The following is a 22,940-nucleotide window of genomic DNA, read 5'->3' on the forward strand; positions in this document are numbered from 1 at the left end:
TATATATATATATATATTGAAGCATGTTCATAATTTCTTTAAATTATTCCCTTTAATAAACTATTTTCACGCCGCCCATGCCTGCATACCTTCGTTTTGTTACGCCTTTTTTTAACAAAGAAATAACTTCGCCAAATGTTTCTTCTTCTTTTTATCTTGTTTTGCTACATAAAAATCTTTCCTAATAACAAAGGAAAAAGGACCTATTGTGAAATCTCCGAGCTACCTTCTCAGAAAATCAGAAGAGTTGTTTTTCGTAGAAACTTTACTTTCTATTGGTAAACGCTACGAAAATGAACCCCAATATCCCGGTTATTTAATGTCAATTTCGCGTGGCATCCTTCAGCCAATATCCCTTCCCTATTTTCAACCTTCGCTTGTCTAAGCCCTTCTAGATTCACAATCCGATATTCATTTCCAAGTTGGTTCCTGTGGCAAGCGGTCTTATCTTCGACAATCGGCGGTAAGTGGATTTTCAATTCACCCTTATTTATCTTTACACAGTGAGTCCTATATTAAATATTTTCTCTTTTGTCCAACAGACGTGTTCCACTTCGAAGGAACGAGGTCACTTCTGTTTGCCGATTAACCATTAGCCATTAACGATTAGCCATTAGCCATTGGCCATTATTTAATATTCACCATTCATTGTGCATTATTCATCATTCATCTCTACTACCGATTATTACCTGTGCTATTCCTGTTTGGCTGTTTATCTTCTCGTCTGCCGAAATCAAACCGTAATTCGTTGCTGTAGCTACCTGTTGCCGAGGACCAAGTGTCAAGTGACTTTATTGAAGGCCTAACGCCACTATCTGTATCCACCTGTGGCATATTAATTGTGAGTAGTAAATTTTATTGACTAAAGCTCAACTTTGATACCTAAACCGTAAGAATTTGATTTACAACGTTTAGTTTAGTGACCTTGCTGTTTATGGTTAAACGGAACGAACTATTATGAGTTTGAACCTACGATATAATATATGTATAAATTACGGACCATTTCTTTTATATTAATGTAGGGTATATTTATGTTAAATTTCATATATAGATTTGAGGTGATCACATTCAATAAAAAAATTTTTGGTAAACGTTTAAGTGTTCTCAAGGCATAATAATAATTTGTTTGACGAATATTGACTATTATAATGTCCCTTGCTTTCTTCTATTCTTGAGAATACTACGTTATGCAGAATTATTTTCCCAAAAAAGATATTTTTTGTTTTTATTCGATTATAAATTAATCAATCACTTATCTCGTGTCATCTAACTGTGCCGTAAAGATTGTTATAGTGTATTTTTTTTATATACCTCAATATAATTTTGTTGACGAACCTTTTGCTTTTTATTTTTATTGTTATGATATGAATATATATTATTGTGCATGGTGTATCTCTTTCAGGCATTTTTACTGATTTATGTTATTTGTTTTATCGTATAATTAGTGTATCTGTGTCGAAATATTGAGTGTGTACCGCACGATCAAGATACCTTTTCTCTCACGGTTTATTTTATTCTCGCGTATCTTAACTGTATCTTATCTTTCTCATTATCGTATTCTCTATGCCTTAAGGTTTCCCTGTTCCTCTAAAAATAGGGTGGTGCCCAAATAACTTTTCTTCTCTTATCTCTTATCTTCTCTTCTAACTTCTTGTCTTTGTGTCGTAAGTACTTCCTTAATTGATCCGTGATATTTGAGCTGTAACAAGAACCCCGACCAAGATACCTCTACCAGACTGAAGCCCGAGCCTAGTACCGTTCTTTGTGTAACCTTCAATCGATCATCAAGAGGGTACACAGAAAAGAATGGCGCCCAACGTGGGGCTAACAGCAAGAAAATATCGTCCAATGTGGTAGCTAAATGGTAAAAAATAGCACCGCAACGCAGTCTTCAAATATAAGTATCTTCTCTTCTCTCGACTATTTTTTATCTAAACGAGTTTAAAAATGGATTCTTCTGTTATCTCTTATCTCAAGGTAAATCAGATCGATTACGAACTGAAAATCAGAGGTATTAAGTCAAATAGAACTCTTTCCGAAAAAAAATCTATCCTTAAGAAAGCCCTTCAGAAAGCCACTCCGATTATCGATCTAACGGAAAATCCCCTTATCTTTGAAGATGAATCAAGCCAGATCGAAACTATCTTTTCCGAAGTCGAAAATCTTATTTCTGAATTTGAAGGAAACCCTAGTGATTCTGTCTACAAAAGAACAAAGGCCCATTTATTGCATCTTTCCCTAAGACTACAACGTCTAACCCCAGATCCACAGAAACCTGTGGAATCGAATTTTAAAGACGAAGCTATCTCTACCTGCCTTCTGTTAGAAGCAAACCTAGATGATAAAATAATCACTACCGACTCGAATCCTGCATATATACCTTTAACTTCACAAGCTCCTATGCCAGCCATTAACCCTATCGTCCATGTTAATACTCCTGTCAATGTAGGTGATTGGAATATTAAATTTTCCGGTGATCCTAAGCATCTATTTAGTGTCTTGGAAAAAATTCAAAATCTTGCTGAATCGCGTGATATTCCCGATGCGATACTTTTCCGATCTGCCGTGGAATTTTTCTCAGGTAACGCAGCTAAATGGTTTAGCAGCGTTAAATCTAAACTTACCTCTTGGCCACAACTGGTCGAATTACTTAAATTCACATTCCTTCCGCATGGCTATGAAGACGAACTGTGGGATCAGATCAAAAGCCGTAAGCAAAGAAAAAATGAACCTTTCGTTCTGTATCAAGCAGACATACTTAATTTAATAAAGAGATTACCGAGACAGCCCTCCGAAAAAACCATAATCTCTTATATTCGTTCAAATCTCCTACCGGAATATTCTACTATGATAGCCACTAGTACGGTGGATACCGTAGACCAATTATCTTCTCTCATTAATACCGTCGAAATAAATGCTGCCTCAGTTTTCAAACGTGACTCTCCTTCTATTTCTAGCGTAGAAAACCAAAGGGATGCCCAGAGAAACCCTCCGAGACATTTTCAGTCTAGAAACAATTTTTCTAGTAATACCTTTCCCACGAACCGTTCTTTAGGCAAGAATTACGTACCTCCCTTAACTTCTAAGCCAAACTCTTCCACTGCGTGTTGGAATTGCCAAGGCAAAGGACACAGTCACCGTGAATGTCGTCGTCCGAGGAAAATATTTTGTTATCGATGTGGAAAATCTCAAGTTACCTTCCCACAATGTACAAATTGTAATCCTCCAAAAAACTAACGTACGGAATAAATACTATCGGCTATTCTATTCCCAGACATCCCAAAAAGTCCGATATCTCCCGATCCTCCAGTTATTCTTCAAATAGAATTCAGAATAATTTACCTCGAGATTACCGTTCTCCTACATCTCACCGAAGTACCTTTAACTCCCGTCAGCGAAAACAATGGAATAAGAACCGAGACTTTTCGCATAGAAACTCCTACCGCTTGACCGAAAATGAGTGGAAAAATTACCTTACGGAAGTTAGAAACTTCTATCGTCTTCCTTCTCATAATAAAGTCTGTCCCCTTGTGATCTCTAAAAAGACTGATAAAAGACCCTACATATCTGTAAATATCTACAATCAAGATTTTACTGTACTATTGGATACCGGTTGTTCCATTACGTGTGCCGGACAACAAGGTCTCGCTTTTCTTAATCAAAATAAAATTCCAATAAATAAATCCGTTAACTCGACAGTTTCTCTAGCAGACGGTTCCAATAAAAAAGTAACTGGTCTCATAGATTTACCTATTCTTGCCGATAATGTCTTTAGAGTAATTCAATGCCTTGTAGTGCCTTCTTTACCGTGTTCTTTTATCCTTGGAAGTAATTTTGCTGAACAATTTTGTCTCTCAATTGATTTTAATACCAACCAATGGAATACTAAGTCCGACAAACCAAATCATCCTTTTCCTATGGCCAATCCAGAAGCTATCTTCCCGCATCTTTGTTCGTTAGAATCTCTTAGTCCAACCGACCGTACCTTAGCGAACAAAATTATTAATAACTTTAACGAAGTTAGTAGCGCTGAAGGTATAGGCCGCACAAATAAAATTCAAATGACAATAGATACAGGCGACTCAAAACCATTCAAGCGACGTCCTTTCCCTATGTCTCCATATATGTCGAATATCTTAAATAAGGAACTAGATTCAATGCTCCAGCTAGGTGTGATAGAACCCAGTTGTAGTTCTTGGTGTTCACCCGTTTTGTTGGTTAGGAAGAAAAATGACGAATTTCGTTTTTGTTTTGATGGTCGTACTTTAAACGATGTCACTAAACATGACACCTACCCGCTTCCAAATATCGATAGGATCCTCTCTCTTTTACGAGGTGCAAAATTTATCTCGTCTATTGATCTTAAGAAAGCTTTCTGGCAAATCCCCTTGGAAAAATCATCTCGTGAAAAAACTGCTTTCGCCGTAGTAGGTCGAGGGTTATTCCAATTTACCGTTATGCCTTTCGGTTTGTGTAATTCAGCACAAACACAACAACGTCTAGTAGATGCAATTTTCGGACCTGAATTCGAACCCTTTATTTTTTGTTATCTTGACGATATAATAGTATGTTCCCCTACCTTTGAAGAACATATCTCTCTTCTTTCTAAAGTTAAAGAAAAGCTAAAGGACGCAAATCTTACCATTAACGTAGATAAATGCGAGTTCTTCAAAACTTCCCTTAAGTTTCTCGGTTATATCGTTGGTGATAATTCTCTTCGGTCGGACCCCGAAAAAATATCTGCTATGATAACCTATCCCAGACCTACAAACACTACCGAAATTAAACGCTTCATTGGACTTTGCTCTTGGTACCGCCGTTTTATTAAAAATTTCTCTACCCTTGTCTCTCCAATAAACGATCTCCTAAAGGGTAAAGGAAAAGAAAAGAAACAAACCATTACTTGGAATCCTGAAGCTGAAAAGTCTTTTATCTTAATCAAGCAAGCCTTAGTATCTGCCCCCGTACTGGTTCAACCAGATTTTTCGAAACCCTTCGTCGTTCAAGCCGACGCCAGTGATACTGGAGTTGGAGCTGTTTTGACGCAAAAATTAGATGATAGCGAACAAGTTATATGTTACGCTAGTCGATCTCTGACTAAAGCCGAGCGAAATTTCTCTGTCACAGAACGTGAGTGCCTTGCCGTCCTTTTCGCCATTGAAAAATTTCGTCCGTACGTTGAAGGAACCAAGTTCACCGTCATCACTGACCACTATTCCCTTCTCTGGTTGACTACCCTCAAAAATCCCTCTGGTCGTCTTTGTCGTTGGGCCATGCGCCTCAAACAACATAACTTTACTCTTGTTCACCGAAAGGGATCCTGCCATAAAGTACCGGATGCACTCAGTAGAATGCACGAACAAGTCCCTCTGGACGAAACTCCTGTAAGTCCCGAATTAGCTTCTCTCGATGTTGATCTAAATAGAATCGAGCCCTGGTATGATAACTTACGGTCAAAAATTATCGCTAATCCAGATAACTTCCCCCAATGGAAAGTAGAAAATGAATATGTTTATAAGTATGTACCTACCTGTCTACCTTTTAAATCTAACGAAATAGAATGGAAAATTTTAGTACCTTCTCCCCAGAAACACGACGTTCTCAAATCCTGTCATGAACCTCCTACTTGTAGCCATTTAGGCTATTTTAAAACTTTATCCCGGGTCAAAGAGAGATTTTACTGGCCGAAGATGAGGAGAGACGTCCTCAAATACGTTCGTTCTTGCCAAGTCTGTGGAGCACAGAAAGCTCCAAATGTTCCTCAAATGGGTTTAATGGGAAATCAGAAGAAAGCCGAGTTCCCGTGGCAAATAATTGCTATTGATTTTATCGGTCCCCTCACGCGCAGTAAAAAAGGTTTCTCTTGGTTACTCGTCGTGACTGACTGGTTCTCTAAATATACGTTAATACAACCCCTACGCAAAGCTACCGCTCAGAATGTCGCTAACTTCCTAGAAAATAATGTTTTCTTAACTTTCGGTGTTCCCCAACACATCATATGCGACAATGCCTCTAATTTTAATAGCAAAATTCTTAAGAATCTTTGTCATGAATACAGAGTTCAAAAAATCTGGTTCACTGCCGTTTATTCCCCCCAATGCAACTTCGTAGAAAGAAGTAATCGTACCATTTGTACCGCTATTCGCAGCTATATTACCGAACATTCCGAATGGGATAGAGAAATTTTTAAAATTCAACAAGCTATTAATACCGCCCGCCATGAAGTTACTCAACACTCCCCAGCTTTTCTGAATTTTGCCCGCAACGTTCCCTTATTAGGAGATTATTATAATCGTCCCTATGACCAGCTCCAAAATATCGAATTCTCTCCCGGTAACAGAGACGAATATGCCTCTGAAATAACTGGACTGTCAACTGTCTTCAAGGAAGTCCAAACCCACCTATCTAAAGCCTATGAAAGAAATGCCAAATACTATAATCTCCGCAAACGAGATGTTCAATTTTCTGTTGGTGATACCGTGTGGCGCAAAAATATTGTTCTTAGTAGTGCTCCAAAACGTTTCATGTCTAAGCTTGCTCCCAAGTATGTCAAGGGTACAATATCTAAAAAATTCTCTCGTCTGGTGTATCAAATAAAAAACGAAGATGGTACTAATGCTGGACGCTGGCATATAAAAGATTTAAAGCCGTGTTATAGTGACTCTTTTGATTCCGAAGTCTCAGAAAATGAGCAAGAATAACTATTTACCATGCTAGAAATATATATATTATACCTTTTGTAACTGTCGTCTAACGCCCACATCTAACTTTATTGACTAGGAACTTTTACCTCCCATATCTATATATGTTATAATACGTCTGTAGTAAAAACGGTTATTTTACTATTTCCTACTATTTCTTATCTGACACTCATACATACATTGTTGTAACAAGATTCGTGAAAACACCTCTCATGTCTTTCTACCGATGTATCTTACCTGTCCATGTAAATTGATGTTTGTTGAGACCCCTATAATTCATGGTTAGTCTTAATTGCTTTGATTTCTACCTATCTATGTCTTTATTTTTACTTTCGACGTCATGCGATTTACCTTAAATTTTTCGTCCTATCTTATAACACACCTTACCTCATTGCGTTGATAAAATAATCGTTATATAGGCTGTGCTGTAGTCCTTACAAGCGAAGAAATCTTATCGTGTGTTACCTTTATTTAAAAATTTTTACCTTATCTTCAAATAAAAATGGAAGGATATCTTACCTGTTGAAAATATACCTTATCTTCCAACAAAAATTGGAAAAGATTTACCTTACCTTCAAATGAAAATTGAAGGGTACCTTATCTGTTGAAAATATACCTTATCTTCCAACAAAAATTGGAAAAGATTTACCTTACCTTCAAATGAAAATTGAAGGGTACCTTATCTGTTAGAAACACACCTTACCTTCCAAAGAAAATTGGAAACATATCGTATCTTGAATAAAACTACCTTGACTCCAAATGGAATAATTAAGGACTACCTTATTTAAGAAAACCTAAGATTTTCTTGCCTTTACCTTCTAAAAAGTACAATTGCCTTATACCTTATCTTTACTGATACAGTGTTTCTAACAAGACTTCCCCTAAATCCCTAAACACACTGTCCGGCTGTGACATCTCTGTCGTGTTTAGAATTCCCAAATCGTGTAGTACTCTCTTTCCTACTTGGTTTAACTTTTGATGTGAGACCCAACATAGAAATAACATCTTCTCTACCCCTTTTCGTCATAGAGATCAGCATCTGCCAGAGATACTAGGCACTGAGGAAGGCTAGGACTGATGTTAGCGGACGTTCGCCAGTTGACTCGCCGAAAATAGTATCTGGATCCTAGTTTCTATTGACCATCTGTGGTAAGAATTCAGTCGTTCTTCAACCGGAATGAGGCCAATTAAATGACTCTCTTAGTGTTAATTTTGGTGCCTAAGAGGTTAGTCCCATCAATACCAGAATAAATACCCTATGTGCACCTGAAAAATTATGTACCATATGTACCCCCTGCTCCTAAACCTCGGGTTTTTGCAACCACATTACTGAAATATAATTTTTAACTCTATTAAATCTCAATCTCTTGTTAATACTGCATAGACTTTTGATAATCATTAAGAGATACTAAGTACGCAAATCCTCATTACAATTCTCCTTGTTAGTTACAAACTCCCTACCTACCTAACCAAAACTTAACATTAGTCTTATTACCTTTATGCCGGGTTACGAAAAACGTTGGCATATTAATCGTCTATTATTACCGCTTATATTTCAATAAGTACCGTTATATGGATTTTTAGCTATCTTCTTACACCACTGAAACTAGGTTAAGTCTATCTTTCTAGTGATGATATCTAAGCAAAATACTCGGACTATCTATTGATACAGTGTTATTTAAACCAAGGTGCCTCACGTTAACAATCTCGCGACGAACTCACTCTCTCGCTCATTGTTTAACGATCTCCATATTGCCTTGTTTGCCTTACGTGTCCTATTTTGCTGTAACAATATCGAGCGGATACCCTCTTATACCTTTTGACACATAAGTGTATATATTAACATAGTTGTATAAAAATATTATATAGGTTAAATAAATTCATTAAGCTTGTACTTTCATACCTTTTGTAAAAATTATAATTATTAAGCATATACCTTTATAACTTTTGTAAAACTTGTAGAATTACTTTTATGTTTTGTCTATTGTGTTAGATAGATACTATGTAGTGTATCGTTTATGTTATGTTATAATGTTACTTGGTCATATTGTACGTATGTGTTATCGTAGTAACGTAAACTTTCCTTGTTTTTCTCAACTTGTCTTTACGATAGTTCTCCCATGCTTCCTTGTTTCACAGTTCCGATGCAAACTCAGTACACCCAGTTTACATCGTGGAAAGGGCTGTGAAGCATGTTCATAATTTCTTTAAATTATTCCCTTTAATAAACTATTTTCACGCCGCCCATGCCTGCATACCTTCGTTTTGTTACGCCTTTTTTTAACAAAGAAATAACTTCGCCAAATGTTTCTTCTTCTTTTTATCTTGTTTTGCTACATAAAAATCTTTCCTAATAACAAAGGAAAAAGGACCTATTGTGAAATCTCCGAGCTACCTTCTCAGAAAATCAGAAGAGTTGTTTTTCGTAGAAACTTTACTTTCTATTGGTAAACGCTACGAAAATGAACCCCAATATCCCGGTTATTTAATGTCAATTTCGCGTGGCATCCTTCAGCCAATATCCCTTCCCTATTTTCAACCTTCGCTTGTCTAAGCCCTTCTAGATTCACAATCCGATATTCATTTCCAAGTTGGTTCCTGTGGCAAGCGGTCTTATCTTCGACAATCGGCGGTAAGTGGATTTTCAATTCACCCTTATTTATCTTTACACAGTGAGTCCTATATTAAATATTTTCTCTTTTGTCCAACAGACGTGTTCCACTTCGAAGGAACGAGGTCACTTCTGTTTGCCGATTAACCATTAGCCATTAACGATTAGCCATTAGCCATTGGCCATTATTTAATATTCACCATTCATTGTGCATTATTCATCATTCATCTCTACTACCGATTATTACCTGTGCTATTCCTGTTTGGCTGTTTATCTTCTCGTCTGCCGAAATCAAACCGTAATTCGTTGCTGTAGCTACCTGTTGCCGAGGACCAAGTGTCAAGTGACTTTATTGAAGGCCTAACGCCACTATCTGTATCCACCTGTGGCATATTAATTGTGAGTAGTAAATTTTATTGACTAAAGCTCAACTTTGATACCTAAACCGTAAGAATTTGATTTACAACGTTTAGTTTAGTGACCTTGCTGTTTATGGTTAAACGGAACGAACTATTATGAGTTTGAACCTACGATATAATATATGTATAAATTACGGACCATTTCTTTTATATTAATGTAGGGTATATTTATGTTAAATTTCATATATAGATTTGAGGTGATCACATTCAATAAAAAAATTTTTGGTAAACGTTTAAGTGTTCTCAAGGCATAATAATAATTTGTTTGACGAATATTGACTATTATAATGTCCCTTGCTTTCTTCTATTCTTGAGAATACTACGTTATGCAGAATTATTTTCCCAAAAAAGATATTTTTTGTTTTTATTCGATTATAAATTAATCAATCACTTATCTCGTGTCATCTAACTGTGCCGTAAAGATTGTTATAGTGTATTTTTTTTATATACCTCAATATAATTTTGTTGACGAACCTTTTGCTTTTTATTTTTATTGTTATGATATGAATATATATTATTGTGCATGGTGTATCTCTTTCAGGCATTTTTACTGATTTATGTTATTTGTTTTATCGTATAATTAGTGTATCTGTGTCGAAATATTGAGTGTGTACCGCACGATCAAGATACCTTTTCTCTCACGGTTTATTTTATTCTCGCGTATCTTAACTGTATCTTATCTTTCTCATTATCGTATTCTCTATGCCTTAAGGTTTCCCTGTTCCTCTAAAAATAGGGTGGTGCCCAAATAACTTTTCTTCTCTTATCTCTTATCTTCTCTTCTAACTTCTTGTCTTTGTGTCGTAAGTACTTCCTTAATTGATCCGTGATATTTGAGCTGTAACAAGAACCCCGACCAAGATACCTCTACCAGACTGAAGCCCGAGCCTAGTACCGTTCTTTGTGTAACCTTCAATCGATCATCAAGAGGGTACAATATATATATATTATAAGATGTCACTTTAAGGGAACGTACATTTTCCCTACTAAATATAAAAATCCCTAATGGTTGGATCCAGCCTGATTTTGATAAACTCATCAGGCTGACAAGTCAAAACTCATCACCTGCAAGCATCTCTTTGTACCTGGTCTTTTAGTAATAAAGACAAAAGTAGGCTGTAGCTCAGGTATGTGTCCAATTTTGGAAAAGGTGGTAAATAATTTGGCTAATATTAGTAAGTTTATGAGTTTTAGGAATTCTGGATAAATGGCGTCTGGCCTAGCTGCTTTACCATTTATTATCCCCTTCAGAACTTTCTCTATTTCTGATGTCATTATACTTAACCCCATTTTTATCTGATGTTGATTGTGAAAAGGGGGACCTCTGTCGTCAAAAACATCAGAAATATAGTTTGTCCACAGTTCTTCTATTTCTTGTGTGACTGTCTTATTATTATTATGAGTTTGTCTTTATCTTTTTCTTGGAGATCTTTCGATCTGTCCAATTCTGAAGCTGCCTCTGGTTAATTTCATGGGAGTTAGACTGCCAACTATCCCTCCATCTTTTAGGTGGTCTTGCGGGAGGTTTTGAACCGAGCGTTTATGAGAATTATTAGTTTGTATGTGTTGGAATTTAACTTTTTTGTGGATGTTACAGAAATTATATTTTTGGTATATTTCCTCTATTTACTTACTCCTTTCTGTATGATTCCTTGGCATATTTAATTTTTGTTCTGTTCTGATATGTTTATACTTTTATATAAAAGTATATTTATATATAATAATTTTAGTTTATACTTTTTATATACAGGGTGAGTCATGAGGAACTTTACATACTTCTACCATATGTAAAGTCCCTCAGGGAGCATATCATGTGGCCACTAAAAAATGTCAACTCCTCTTCTTTATTAATTAACAGGGTGATTTGTGTAATTGACCATTTATTTCATTTTACTGTAGTGTTTATACGGCTCATTTGATTTTTTTAATTTTTGCATGATACAGTACACTACTATCAAGCATTCGACTGGTATTAGCTAAACTAAAAAATTCCAGGACTGGCTTTGGAAAAATTAATTTAGGGATTCGTATTAAATATTACACCCTGTATAAATTTTTTTTAAAATGCAATAAGTGATTTTCAAACTACATAAATAGCCAATGAAAACGACATATGCGACAATGTTGTCGCACTTTTATTAAATTTTTAGTGAACGATCAAATCTTGCCAAAAATAGAACAACCATAATGAAGTATCAAATTATAAGGTATTAATTTAAACAAATGTTATAAATTTCAAACATTTTAATTAAAATGAGTTCCTACAACATAATCTAATACGTAGAAAATTAATATCTTTACTGTCACTTTGTATTATCTCTACGATAGAATCAATTGTTTTTCAATTTTAAATTTTTACTCATAGATCGTATTGGGGCATTATTTTCGATAAATAATAAATTAAATTGATTAAAAAAGCAAACCTCTTGTATGTGTTAGTTTTTGTTGATTGTAAATGATTAAAATTTTATGTCAAATAATAATACATTGCATCAACTGTACTAAATAAAAATAAATCTAAAAAAGTTTAAAATGAAGGTTGGCGTTGAAGCAACCGCCTTCTTAGATGTCAGTAAAGCCTTTGACAGAGTATGGCACGACGGATTGCTGTATAAAATGAACGAAATGGGGTACAGTGAAGCGATGACATGTCTCCTCTCCTCGTACCTAGCCAACAGAAGATTCAGAGTTCGAATAGGGCCCACCCTATCCGAAGTCGGAATCATGGAGGCTGGAGTGCCACAGGGAGCCGTGCTGTCGCCTTACCTGTACACCATATACACTTCAGATACCCCTGGTGGTGATCAACATACTATGCTCAGCCTTTACGCCGATGACACTGCTATAGCTGCTAGCAGCATAAATCCTGATCTGGCCACTAGATACTTGCAAACGGCACTAGACCATTTGCAATCTTGGTGTGTTACGTGGAAAATTGCCGTCAACCCGGACAAAACTCAGGCAGTCATGTACAAAAGACGGCACGGAATCCCCAACAGGGAACTATCTATCTTCGATACTCCGGTCGAATGGCAAGACGACGCCAAATATCTCGGAGTAACGCTAGATAAACGTCTCACCTTTACTAAACACATAAACAGAACAGTTCAAAAGGCAAAAATCCTTAAAAGTCAACTCTCCTCGCTTATAGGGAGGAAAAGTAATCTGAGGTTCAAAACGAAAATAAGAATGGCAAATGCCATCATTCTGCCAACCCTCACATACGCCTCAGCAGCGTGGGGGCATGCATGTGAAACAAACAGAAAGAAAATCCAAACTGTACAGAACTACATGATCAGAGAGGCTCTTAAAATTCCTAAATATGTGCCACTAAGGTACGTATATAGGGATTCGCAGCAAAAGAGCGTCCTGAACATGATGGTCGAACATGCATATGAGCTTTTTGAAAACCTCAGAAACCATCCGAACCGTTCGCTAAGAGAGTTGACAAACTACGATCCTAATATAAGGACAGTACATAGACGGCCAAAACAACAGCTGGCTGGATACAGGGGAAACCCTAATTGAACGTAAAGAAAGATATTCACATGAGAAGCCCTAATCTATGGCTTAGCAGATTTGGCCCATAAAAACACAAAAAGACAAAAAAAAATCAAAAAACAAAAAAGAGCTTAGCTCACCAAAAAAAAAAAAACCCTAAATCCCATCCCAATCCCCCAAACAAAAATCTGTATAGGCCAATAAAGTAAAATCAATAAACAGGACAAAATCCTAATAAGTAAAGCCACAAGGCTGAGGCCCCTCAGGCACGCCCCTAAGGAAAAAGACCCTTCAGGAATAGCCCTTCAGGACTAAGTTGCCACAGGCAACTCGCGAAAACTGAGCATCGAGGTCGTGTGCGACAAGCACGGGCTCGATGGCCAGGCCTATCGATCGCCCAGTCGGCAAGGAGACCAAAACTTGTTTTGCCAAATTGACGACTGTGTGACCGAGCACACAACAACCGAACAGGGGGCCGACAGTTTGCTGTCGACCCCCTGATCGGACACACATTTTTTAGGGTCACAGAGCCCAAAGTAAAGCCATAGTAAACTCAGTAAAGTAAATAGGGAGAAAAGCTACACTAAGCTACCCCTACAGATAGGTGGCCTAACCACAAGTCATGGAAAACGGAGGGTGTTTCTTTTCCCAAATCGCCCGACGTAACAGTTCAAGCCTCCTCTGCGTATGTCAGACGTAGAGGAGGGGTGGTGGAAAAACCTGGGGGTCAGATAGGTACCGAGCCAAAATGACTTGCTCTTTTGGAACGAGACCGGTCTGATCTTCGGACATGGGGGTCCCACTGTCTAGCAGTGGTACACTCATGTTCCATAGGGGTTGGGATGAACTCATGTGTGTGTGTGTGTGTGGTTGGCGTTGACCGTTTGACGTTTCTTGATATTTTATACCCATTGTCATTATTGTCATTATCAATTGTTATTTATGTGTACAAGAATACATATTTCTTCTGTCATATCTACGTTAAGTACATTGTGTTAGTTTTGGTAGAGCTTTTGTTACTTTCGTTCAAAATGCCACATCAGTTTTCGACCACAGAATATGCAGACATAATATTTGTTTATGGATTCTGTAATGGGAATGGTAGGGCTGCTAGTAGAGAATATCGCAGGAGATTTCCTAATCGTCGAACTCCCAGTCATCCAACATTTGGGTCAGTTTTTAATTATTTGCGAGAAAATGGCACTTTCCTAGTGGAACAACAGAGTGACATGTAGATGAAGCGCAGGAAGATGACATTATGGACGCCGTTACTATGAACCTTACAATAGGCACTAGACAAGTAAGTAAGTCGAGAACTCAATGTTACTCAATCAAAAGTAAGTAGAGTCTTACAAAAAAATAATCTATACCCATATCACATTCAAATGGTTCAGCGACTACATGCTGGAGATGAGATCGATAGGTTGGAATTTTGTAGATGGATTAACAATAATCGACCAACGCTATACAGGACACTATTTACAGATGAAGCCCAATTTACCAGAGACGGGATAAATAATTCACGAAATTCACATGTGTGGGCAGAAGAAAATCCCCATGCTATTCGAGAACGTCGTTCTCAGTTAAGGTTTTCGGTTAACGTGTGGATTGGTGTCATAAATAACCAATTAGTAGGTCCTCACTTTTTTGATGGTCCTTTAACAGGGCAGGTCTATTTGAACTTTCTACAAAATATTTTGACGAATTTGCTTGCCAACGCGAACGTTGCTATCCGAGGGATGTATTTTCAGCATGATGGGGCACCCCCACACTTTTTACTGGCAGTGAGACAACATCTCAATAATGTTTATGGCAACAGGTGGATAGGACGTGCAGGTTCTATTTCGTGGCCTTCAAGATCCCCTGATTTCAATCCCGTTGATTACCATATTTGGGGACGATTGAAGCAACTAGTTTACGCAGTGAATATTAATAACCGACAACAATTAATTGATAGAATTATACATTGTTGTAATACTATTAGAAACGATCCACAGAGTATCCGTAATTCAATACGTCAATTAACAATTCGGCAACAAAAATGTGTACAGGCTGCAGGGTTCCATTTCGAAAATCTATTTTGAATTATTTTTATTTTGTTACCATTATTGTATCTTTTCCAGTTCTAATTTCTGGGTTTATCATAACTATGTACATATTTTTAGTTTTTTTTTTAAATTGTTTTTCGTTATTGTTAGTAGTTACTGTTTTTTGTTGTGCAGTGACTCATTTCAAATAAAATGTTTGAAATTTATAACATTTGTTTAAATTAATTACCTTATAATTTGATACTTCATTATGGTTGTTCTATTTTTGGTAAGATTTGATCGTTCACTAAAAATTTAATAAAAGTGCGACAACATTGTCGCATATGTCGTTTTCATTGGCTATTTATGTAGTTTAAAAATCACTTATTGCATTTTAAAAAAAATATATACAGGGTGTAATATTTAATACGAATCCCCAAATTAATTTTTCCAAAGCCAGTCCTGGAATTTTTTAGTTTAGCTAATACCAGTCGAATGCTTGATAGTAGTGTACTGTATCATACAAAAATTAAAAAAATCAAATGAGCCGTATAAACACTACAGTAAAATGAAATAAATGGTCAATTACACAAATCACCCTGTTAATTAATAAAGAAGAGGAGTTGACATTTTTTAGTGGCCACATGATATGCTCCCTGAGGGACTCTACATATGGTAGAAGTATGTAAAGTTCCTCATGACTCACCCTGTATATTTTGTTTATACTTTTCTATATGCATATTTTTAAATGTTTGTCGTTATTCCGTTAAGTCTAATTTAATCTTATTCCATTCCTTACGTTGTTTTTTGATATTTGTAGGTATTAAATGCTCTTGTGCGTTCAGAATTACACTTTTAAGCTGATTACAAGCATGCTCTATAATTTCCTTAGTAGTGTATTAGGCCTCTTGATTATTTTCGGCTTTATTCATCTGTTCATTGAGTATGTTGGAGATAAGCAAATAATTTACCTCTTGTCTTTTAATTAATGCATTATGTTTTCTTAAAATTATAACTATTCATTTTCGTTTATTTTTCTTTGACGATAGTTTGTGCTTTACCTTGAGTTCAACCACTGTATCAATAGGCGCTTAAAAATCTTATCGGTTGCCGAAAGGTTGTACAGTTAAAATAAAACAAAGTTAAATTCCAAGAGAAAATATAGTTAAAAAAATGAACTCACCAATACAATTTCTAGGGCCGTCACCGAAAGGTATGTATGTACCTTCCCATATCTTCGACTTATTTTCTTCTGAAAAGCGGTCTGGGTCAAACAGTTCCGGTTCAGGAAAATACTCTGGATCTTTGTGTAGACCGTAACACGGTATAAGTACAGATAAACCTTTCTCTATGACTATATTACTGTTTGGTACTGGATATGCTTTTGTGCATTTTCTAAGAAATACAGGTGCTGGGGGATATTTCCGCATTGTTTCTGCAAATTAGTTAAACATTATTAGAAATCAACCTTAAATAAAATGTGAAATACTAAGAACTCAATCTAGTCCAGGTGAGATCTGTTTTGAATTGGACACTTTCCATAGGAGTCTATTTTTTTGCTGGAATTACTTTAGGATGTAACTTTAAATAATAATCACTATATGCCAATCGCAAATCTTTTCCTTAATTTTGTATTTAACAAAATCTAAAAAAAATCGAAAATTTTCAGTTTTTTCGTTTATAACTCAAAAGATATTGCTCCTACAAATAAAATTATAGATGGGTCAAATTTTGTTTTTAAATTTTACATACTATTGATAGGATCGGTTTAATAGTTTTGCATAATAATTTTGAAATGCAGCGTCCACAAAAAACTGCAAATTTGCAAAATTATTCTGCAAAATATATACACTCAGATGAAATAAAAAGGCAACGGAGAAAATTTTGGTCAAATTCAAAGTAGGTATTTCAGTTTTTTTATTTTTAGCCCTATTTTGATTTTTTTATATGCATGCTGTGTATAAATTTATAAATTTTAATTTGGTATAGTCAGTTTTTTGATAAAATTTTATATTTGACTTATTGTATGGGGTTAATTCAAACGTGGTTTTATTATCCTAACTTTGAAACTTCCTGTGGAATAATTCCGTTTGAAAATTTTCATAAAACCTTATTTTTAGGTTGCAACCGTGTCTCCTAAGTATTGTGTTTTTTGTTTTATGTCAAAATATGCCTTGGTTCATTTTTTAGAGCCAAATGAATTTGTCACCCACAATTTAGGACTTTTTTAATTATGATTGTTTTGGAGTTATTTTTTAATACGACGAGGTGGCTTTGATGACTGTTATCATTATGTCACATTGACACTTACATTTTGTTTACTTATGATTGATCATGGTTCTTAGTGTCGAAGATTGCGCGAAAGCCGGTGCTCTGGTTGAAGATGGGCGAAATAAAGAATAGGTGGCTAGAGTACTACACACTCCTCGTTTTACCATCCAAGGGGTAGTGGAACGTTTTATACGAACTGTACCAAATAAATGTAAAGCTGGAAGTGGCAGGAAGCGCAAAACTACCGCTTTAGATGATCCTTTTATACGAGTGAACGCTTTGCGGGATCATCATTTAACAGCGGTGCAAACAAGAAATCAGCTTCAAGAGGTTCGAAGCAATAATGTAAGTGTATTTACAGTTCGTCGAAGATTACATGAATTTGATTTGCAAAGTTGCAGACCAGCAACTGGACCCAAATTACTTCCACGGCACAGAGTGGCTAGACTACAATTTTACAGGGAACATTTACATTGGAATTTAGGACCATGTAGTAATGTTCTTTTTACGGATGAGTGGAGATACTGTCTTCACTCACCAGATGGGAGAGAACGATTATGGCGTCGAACTGGTTGCGGAGTGCGCTTTCAGTCCCCGAGTTAGCCATGGAGGGGGTTCGGTGACGGTATGGGCAGGAATATCCCGAGAGGCGCACACTGAATTGGTATTTATTGAGGGTTCGTTGACCGGTATATTGAGAAAATTTTAGCCAATCACTTAGTACCCTTTTCTGAATATATCGGCGATGATTTTCTATTAATGCAAGACAATGCGCGACCCCACTCTGCAATGTGTGTTATGCAATATTTAGAGGAAGTTGATATTAATAAAATGAACTGGCCACCGTGTTTGCCAGATCTGAAACCAATAGAACACGTTTGGGACATGTTTGGTAGAAATATTAGAAGTCGCGAAGTCCCACCAGCCTCAATTAACGAATTTCGCTTGGCGCTAGAAGAGGAATGGCAAAACATCCAGCAAGATGATATTCGCAACCTCATAGACAGCATGAGCCGACGTGTACAGGCAATTATAGATGCTAGGGGTGGCAATACAAAGTATTAAGTTATTTTTTAGTAGTTTTTCTTTGTTATTTGCATACTTAGGTTAAGTTAAATTTAAGTTGTTTTTTTATGTTTTGTTATTGTTATCATTGTTCATTAAAACCAAGATGGTCGTTGTCGTTGCTTTTAAGCATTATTTAAAAACTTTTAAACATTTATTTAATTATGCTTCTGGGATATCGATATGCCATTCCTTCGATATCAGTCACCAAAGCCCCCACCGTTGTATCACAAATTAATACAAAAGATAAATAGGAAAAGTCGTAAATTATGGGTGGCAAAGTCATTTCGCTTCTAAAAATAAATCAATCCATATTTACACATGAAACAAAAAATATAATACTAACAAGACATGGTTGCAACCGAAAAACAACGTTTTACGAAAATCCGCTAACGGAATTATTCCACACGATGTTTCAAAGTTAGGATAAAAAACCACCTTTCGATTAACCCCGTACAGTAAGTCAAATACCAAATTTTATTAAAAAACTCACTATATATATATATATATATATATATATATATATATATATATATATATATATATATATAATCAATAACCCTTCTACCCTAAGGTGTTGGGTGAAAAAAAAAAAACTCACTATACTAAATTAAAATTTATAAGTTTTTACACAGTGTGCTAAAAAATCATCAAAATACGGCTAAAAATACTTTGAATTTGACCAAAATTTTCTCCGTTGCGTTTTTTGCATTTAAGTGTATAATAAAGGCTTAGTATTTCAAAAGCAATTTGAAAAATTAAAATCGGTAAACCAGAAGAGCACAGGGAATTTTTTAAAGTAAAAAAACATTTTTTTTTCAAAAACTTTCAAAATTTGTCCACTTATAGAACTTTGAAGGACGCTTCTTTTAAAAAAAATTGTCCATTATGGTCTGCTTTTCGACAGATACCATCTGAACTAATCTGGACTAATGAAATACTTTAAAGTACTTGTTTTAATAATTTAAGTTTATCTCGCAAAAAATAATAAATTTACGTTAAATAGAAGACATATCAGGGAAGTACCATGATAACAGAAAGTAACGGATGCAATAAAATTCGAAAAAAAAAACAGTCAATTAAAGTTAAATATACTTATTTTATCTAAAATTAAATGTGTATACCAAATATAATTGTATCCAAATAATTCATTTCCATTATAGATTCATACGACAATTCCTGGTATTTCTCCATAAGCTCATCCACTTCTTTCCTTGCTCTGTTTTGAATCGATTTATTCACAGCCATTTCATATAAAGCAAAGCTTATGGTAGTTGAAGTAGTTTCAAAACCAGCGAGAAAGAAAATAAATGCTTGGGCTGCTGCCTCTTCTATGGTAAGAGCTGTTCCAGGAGGTGGCTAAAACAGATGTTGTACAACTAAATTATATGAGAGGTAATTTATTTATTTGCGAATAAATTATTTTACAAAATAGTTTATGTAATCATAATTTCTTGCAAATAAATACAATACCACTTGAAGCAGAATGCTTGCGACGTAATTAAATGAATTCATTGTAATGTAGAAATGTTCTGAACATACACTATCTTTTCACAATCAAAACAATCTTTTACTTATATTAATAATAAGAGAACAGAACACAAAAAGATTACATAGTTGTTTCATATATAATAAAAAAATATTTAAATTACAAAATCAAGAAAAATGCGTCATCCATACGATCTGCTTACTGAAAAATAACAGCAACAAATAAAAAAAAACAGTTTCAATAATTATTACTCGTATGAGTCTAATATCCACACACTTATTTTATTTCTTAATGTTAATTAAATTATGGATTACTGTAAGAGGCATGTCTGTAATAAATTTCTTTAATATAATTCTTAATTTTAAACTGTTTTATATTCCTGACATTCTGAATAAGTAAGTACGTACCATGGTACAATGAATACACAAGGTATGATATTGCGCATGACATTTGACAGCTGGCCCAGGAGTGTGACGTAGTTAAGATCGCCTGAACCACTATTACAGCTTAACGTACACATTAATTTTGAAATTATGGTTAAAAAGTGATCTAATTTTTTTTTAATGTTTTGTTTTGGTTATAATTGAATAAAAAATATATTTTCAGTAGCGTAAAACCTTTACTTCTCCTAGAGATTCAGGCGAAATATTTATTTTTGTTTTCATACATATACTAATAATATAAGTACTCTTTTTGTATGCAAATCCCTTGAAATTTAAAAATTTTCTGCAGAGGAAATACTGTGAATAGGTAAATAGTAGTAGATTTGCTTATTCTGATTCACTGTCACTCGCTTCCAAGTAGTTTTACTGAAATAAAAACAAAATAGAGTACAATAGAGAAAAATCTGTTTTAGAATTCAATATGGTATTTTAGATGAGTTATAATGAAATTTAGTAAAATAAAAAATATACACATTACTATAACCTACCGATTATTATATGCAAAATTTACTTATCAAACAATATAATAATATGAAAATAAGACACAAATTAGTTCAAACGCAAAACACAATAAATATCGACTTCAGACGACTTTACACCGGCAAGACAGAAAGCTTGTATACAAACAAAAGTTCAACAATTATATCGGTTATCAATGGTGACTATTGCAAATTGCAAATTATGAGATAATAAATATATTTTAAAGTATCTCAATACTGACTGATACTATTTTATAATAGAAAATTTAAAATACTATTTTATAATAGAAAAATAATTTAGATATATGCTTATATATGTGTCTTTATACAAATGGTGTTTAGTTACTATTTATTTATACAGTATAGTATTTCTTTGTAAAACTGAAAGTTTTTATTTGCCATTGTATATCTGGTTTTGTACCTTTTTCAAAGTAGGCTGTGCAATTGCTTGTTGCAATAGTGACAATGAAGATAAAATCTTTAGGTTTCATACATTTCCTAAAGATAGTGTGACCAGAAAATTGTGGATTATATCTTGTTGTAGATAGGATAATTTTAATTGTAATACTGCAAGAATTTGTTATACACATTTTAAAACTGAAGATTATTAAAGAAATCTACAACAGGAACTTTTAAATTACGTTTCTAAAAAGGGACTAAAACTCAAACCTGAGGCAGTACCTAGTCTTTATTTGTCTAAATCAACATCGGCTACCCTTTTAACCAACCAAAAGAAACGCGTACAAAGAGGCGAACACAGAGAGTCCAAAAAGTATGTTGAGCAGCTTCTTACTACTTCTAGGTCAACGACGTAAGTCTAAATCTTTATTTTTATTAATTATTAGTCATGAAACCTTAAATGGTTTTTTCATATTGATTTGTTAAGTAAGAAACTAGCCTCAGCCTGCTATGCAATTTGCAATAAGAACTGTTTCGGAGGAAATCAATTTAGCATCTTCCAAAATAACATATTTTTCTTTGTTAAATCATGTTATCATTATTAAAATATACAATGTTATCATTATTATAAACAATACCAAGATAATTTTATGTGTGAATATTACAAAAATGTCATTTTAAATGTTGTGCAATATTGTGTGCCCTCACTACACTCATATTCGATGGCCAGCTAGCTCATTCGATATAAATAAAGTTGACTTTGTCATTATTTATTTTGATTTTGTGTTTAGTTCAGTAGGTATATATACGTACAAATTTTGTGTACCTCCATTACCACTTTTCTGTATCTTTTTAAACATCTGAAATATCGAACTCTGGAGTATAAGTTAATTAACCTGTACCTACGTGTAATAAAAGATAATTAAAACTTGTCTTATAAATGATATTTTATCTATGTTTTATAAAGGATAAATATTATAATACCATAATTTTATCATCTCTTTATAATTACTATAATTAAATTAGCCAAATTATATAAAAAAACTTAAAATTAAAAGTCTTTCCTATACAACTACATTCAAATGTTGCGGGAATAAGCGTTCTTGACTACGTCATGCGTGAAAGCGAACCGATTTTGGAACATTATGTATCATACCTTGTGCATTCATTGTACCATGAGTACGTACGTAGGGTAAGTGAAACAACGCTGTTTAATTGGGGTAAACATTGCTCTATACCTGCTTCTTGTGGAGTATTTATGTAAGGAAAACTGTAGTTTATGTATATTTTTATATTAGTATATAGTAACAGTAAAAGGCATCACTGTTTTCTGTAGGTAAATAGATATTTTTTATGGACAACTTGTTCGGTTTGCTGTTTACTCTAATGTATGATATTTTTTCACTTATGGGTTTAAATTCCATAACTTTATGTCTCATTTTATCCTATCACCATAAATATCGTTCCTCCATATCACTGCTTTTCTTCGCCTGCGTACCATGCTGTACAATTTTTCTTTTCGATTTTTCCATGTC

The 22,940-nt window shown here is 34.7% G+C and overlaps 2 protein-coding genes across 4 annotated transcripts in view; one reads left to right on the forward strand and one right to left on the reverse strand.

The window, feature by feature from the left end:
• The window catches only part of Cep290 (Centrosomal protein 290kDa), a 154,335-nt gene that overhangs the window by 64,682 nt on the left and 66,713 nt on the right, over window positions 1-22,940 (forward strand). The window lies entirely within an intron of this gene.
• LOC140435118 (probable cytochrome P450 6a14) overlaps window positions 1-22,940 on the reverse strand; it is a 55,397-nt gene that overhangs the window by 5,115 nt on the left and 27,342 nt on the right. For both annotated transcript variants that reach the window (XM_072523833.1, XM_072523834.1), the window contains exons 6-7: window positions 19,720-19,954; window positions 16,443-16,694 (exon numbers count right to left, since the gene is read on the reverse strand). In XM_072523833.1, the coding sequence (XP_072379934.1) occupies window positions 16,443-16,694; window positions 19,720-19,954 (487 nt within the window). The remainder of the gene's footprint in view (window positions 1-16,442; window positions 16,695-19,719; window positions 19,955-22,940) is intronic.

The sequence above is a fragment of the Diabrotica undecimpunctata genome, chromosome 2 (assembly GCF_040954645.1).
Source record: "Diabrotica undecimpunctata isolate CICGRU chromosome 2, icDiaUnde3, whole genome shotgun sequence".
In the NCBI taxonomy this organism is placed as follows: Eukaryota; Metazoa; Arthropoda; class Insecta; order Coleoptera; family Chrysomelidae; genus Diabrotica; species Diabrotica undecimpunctata.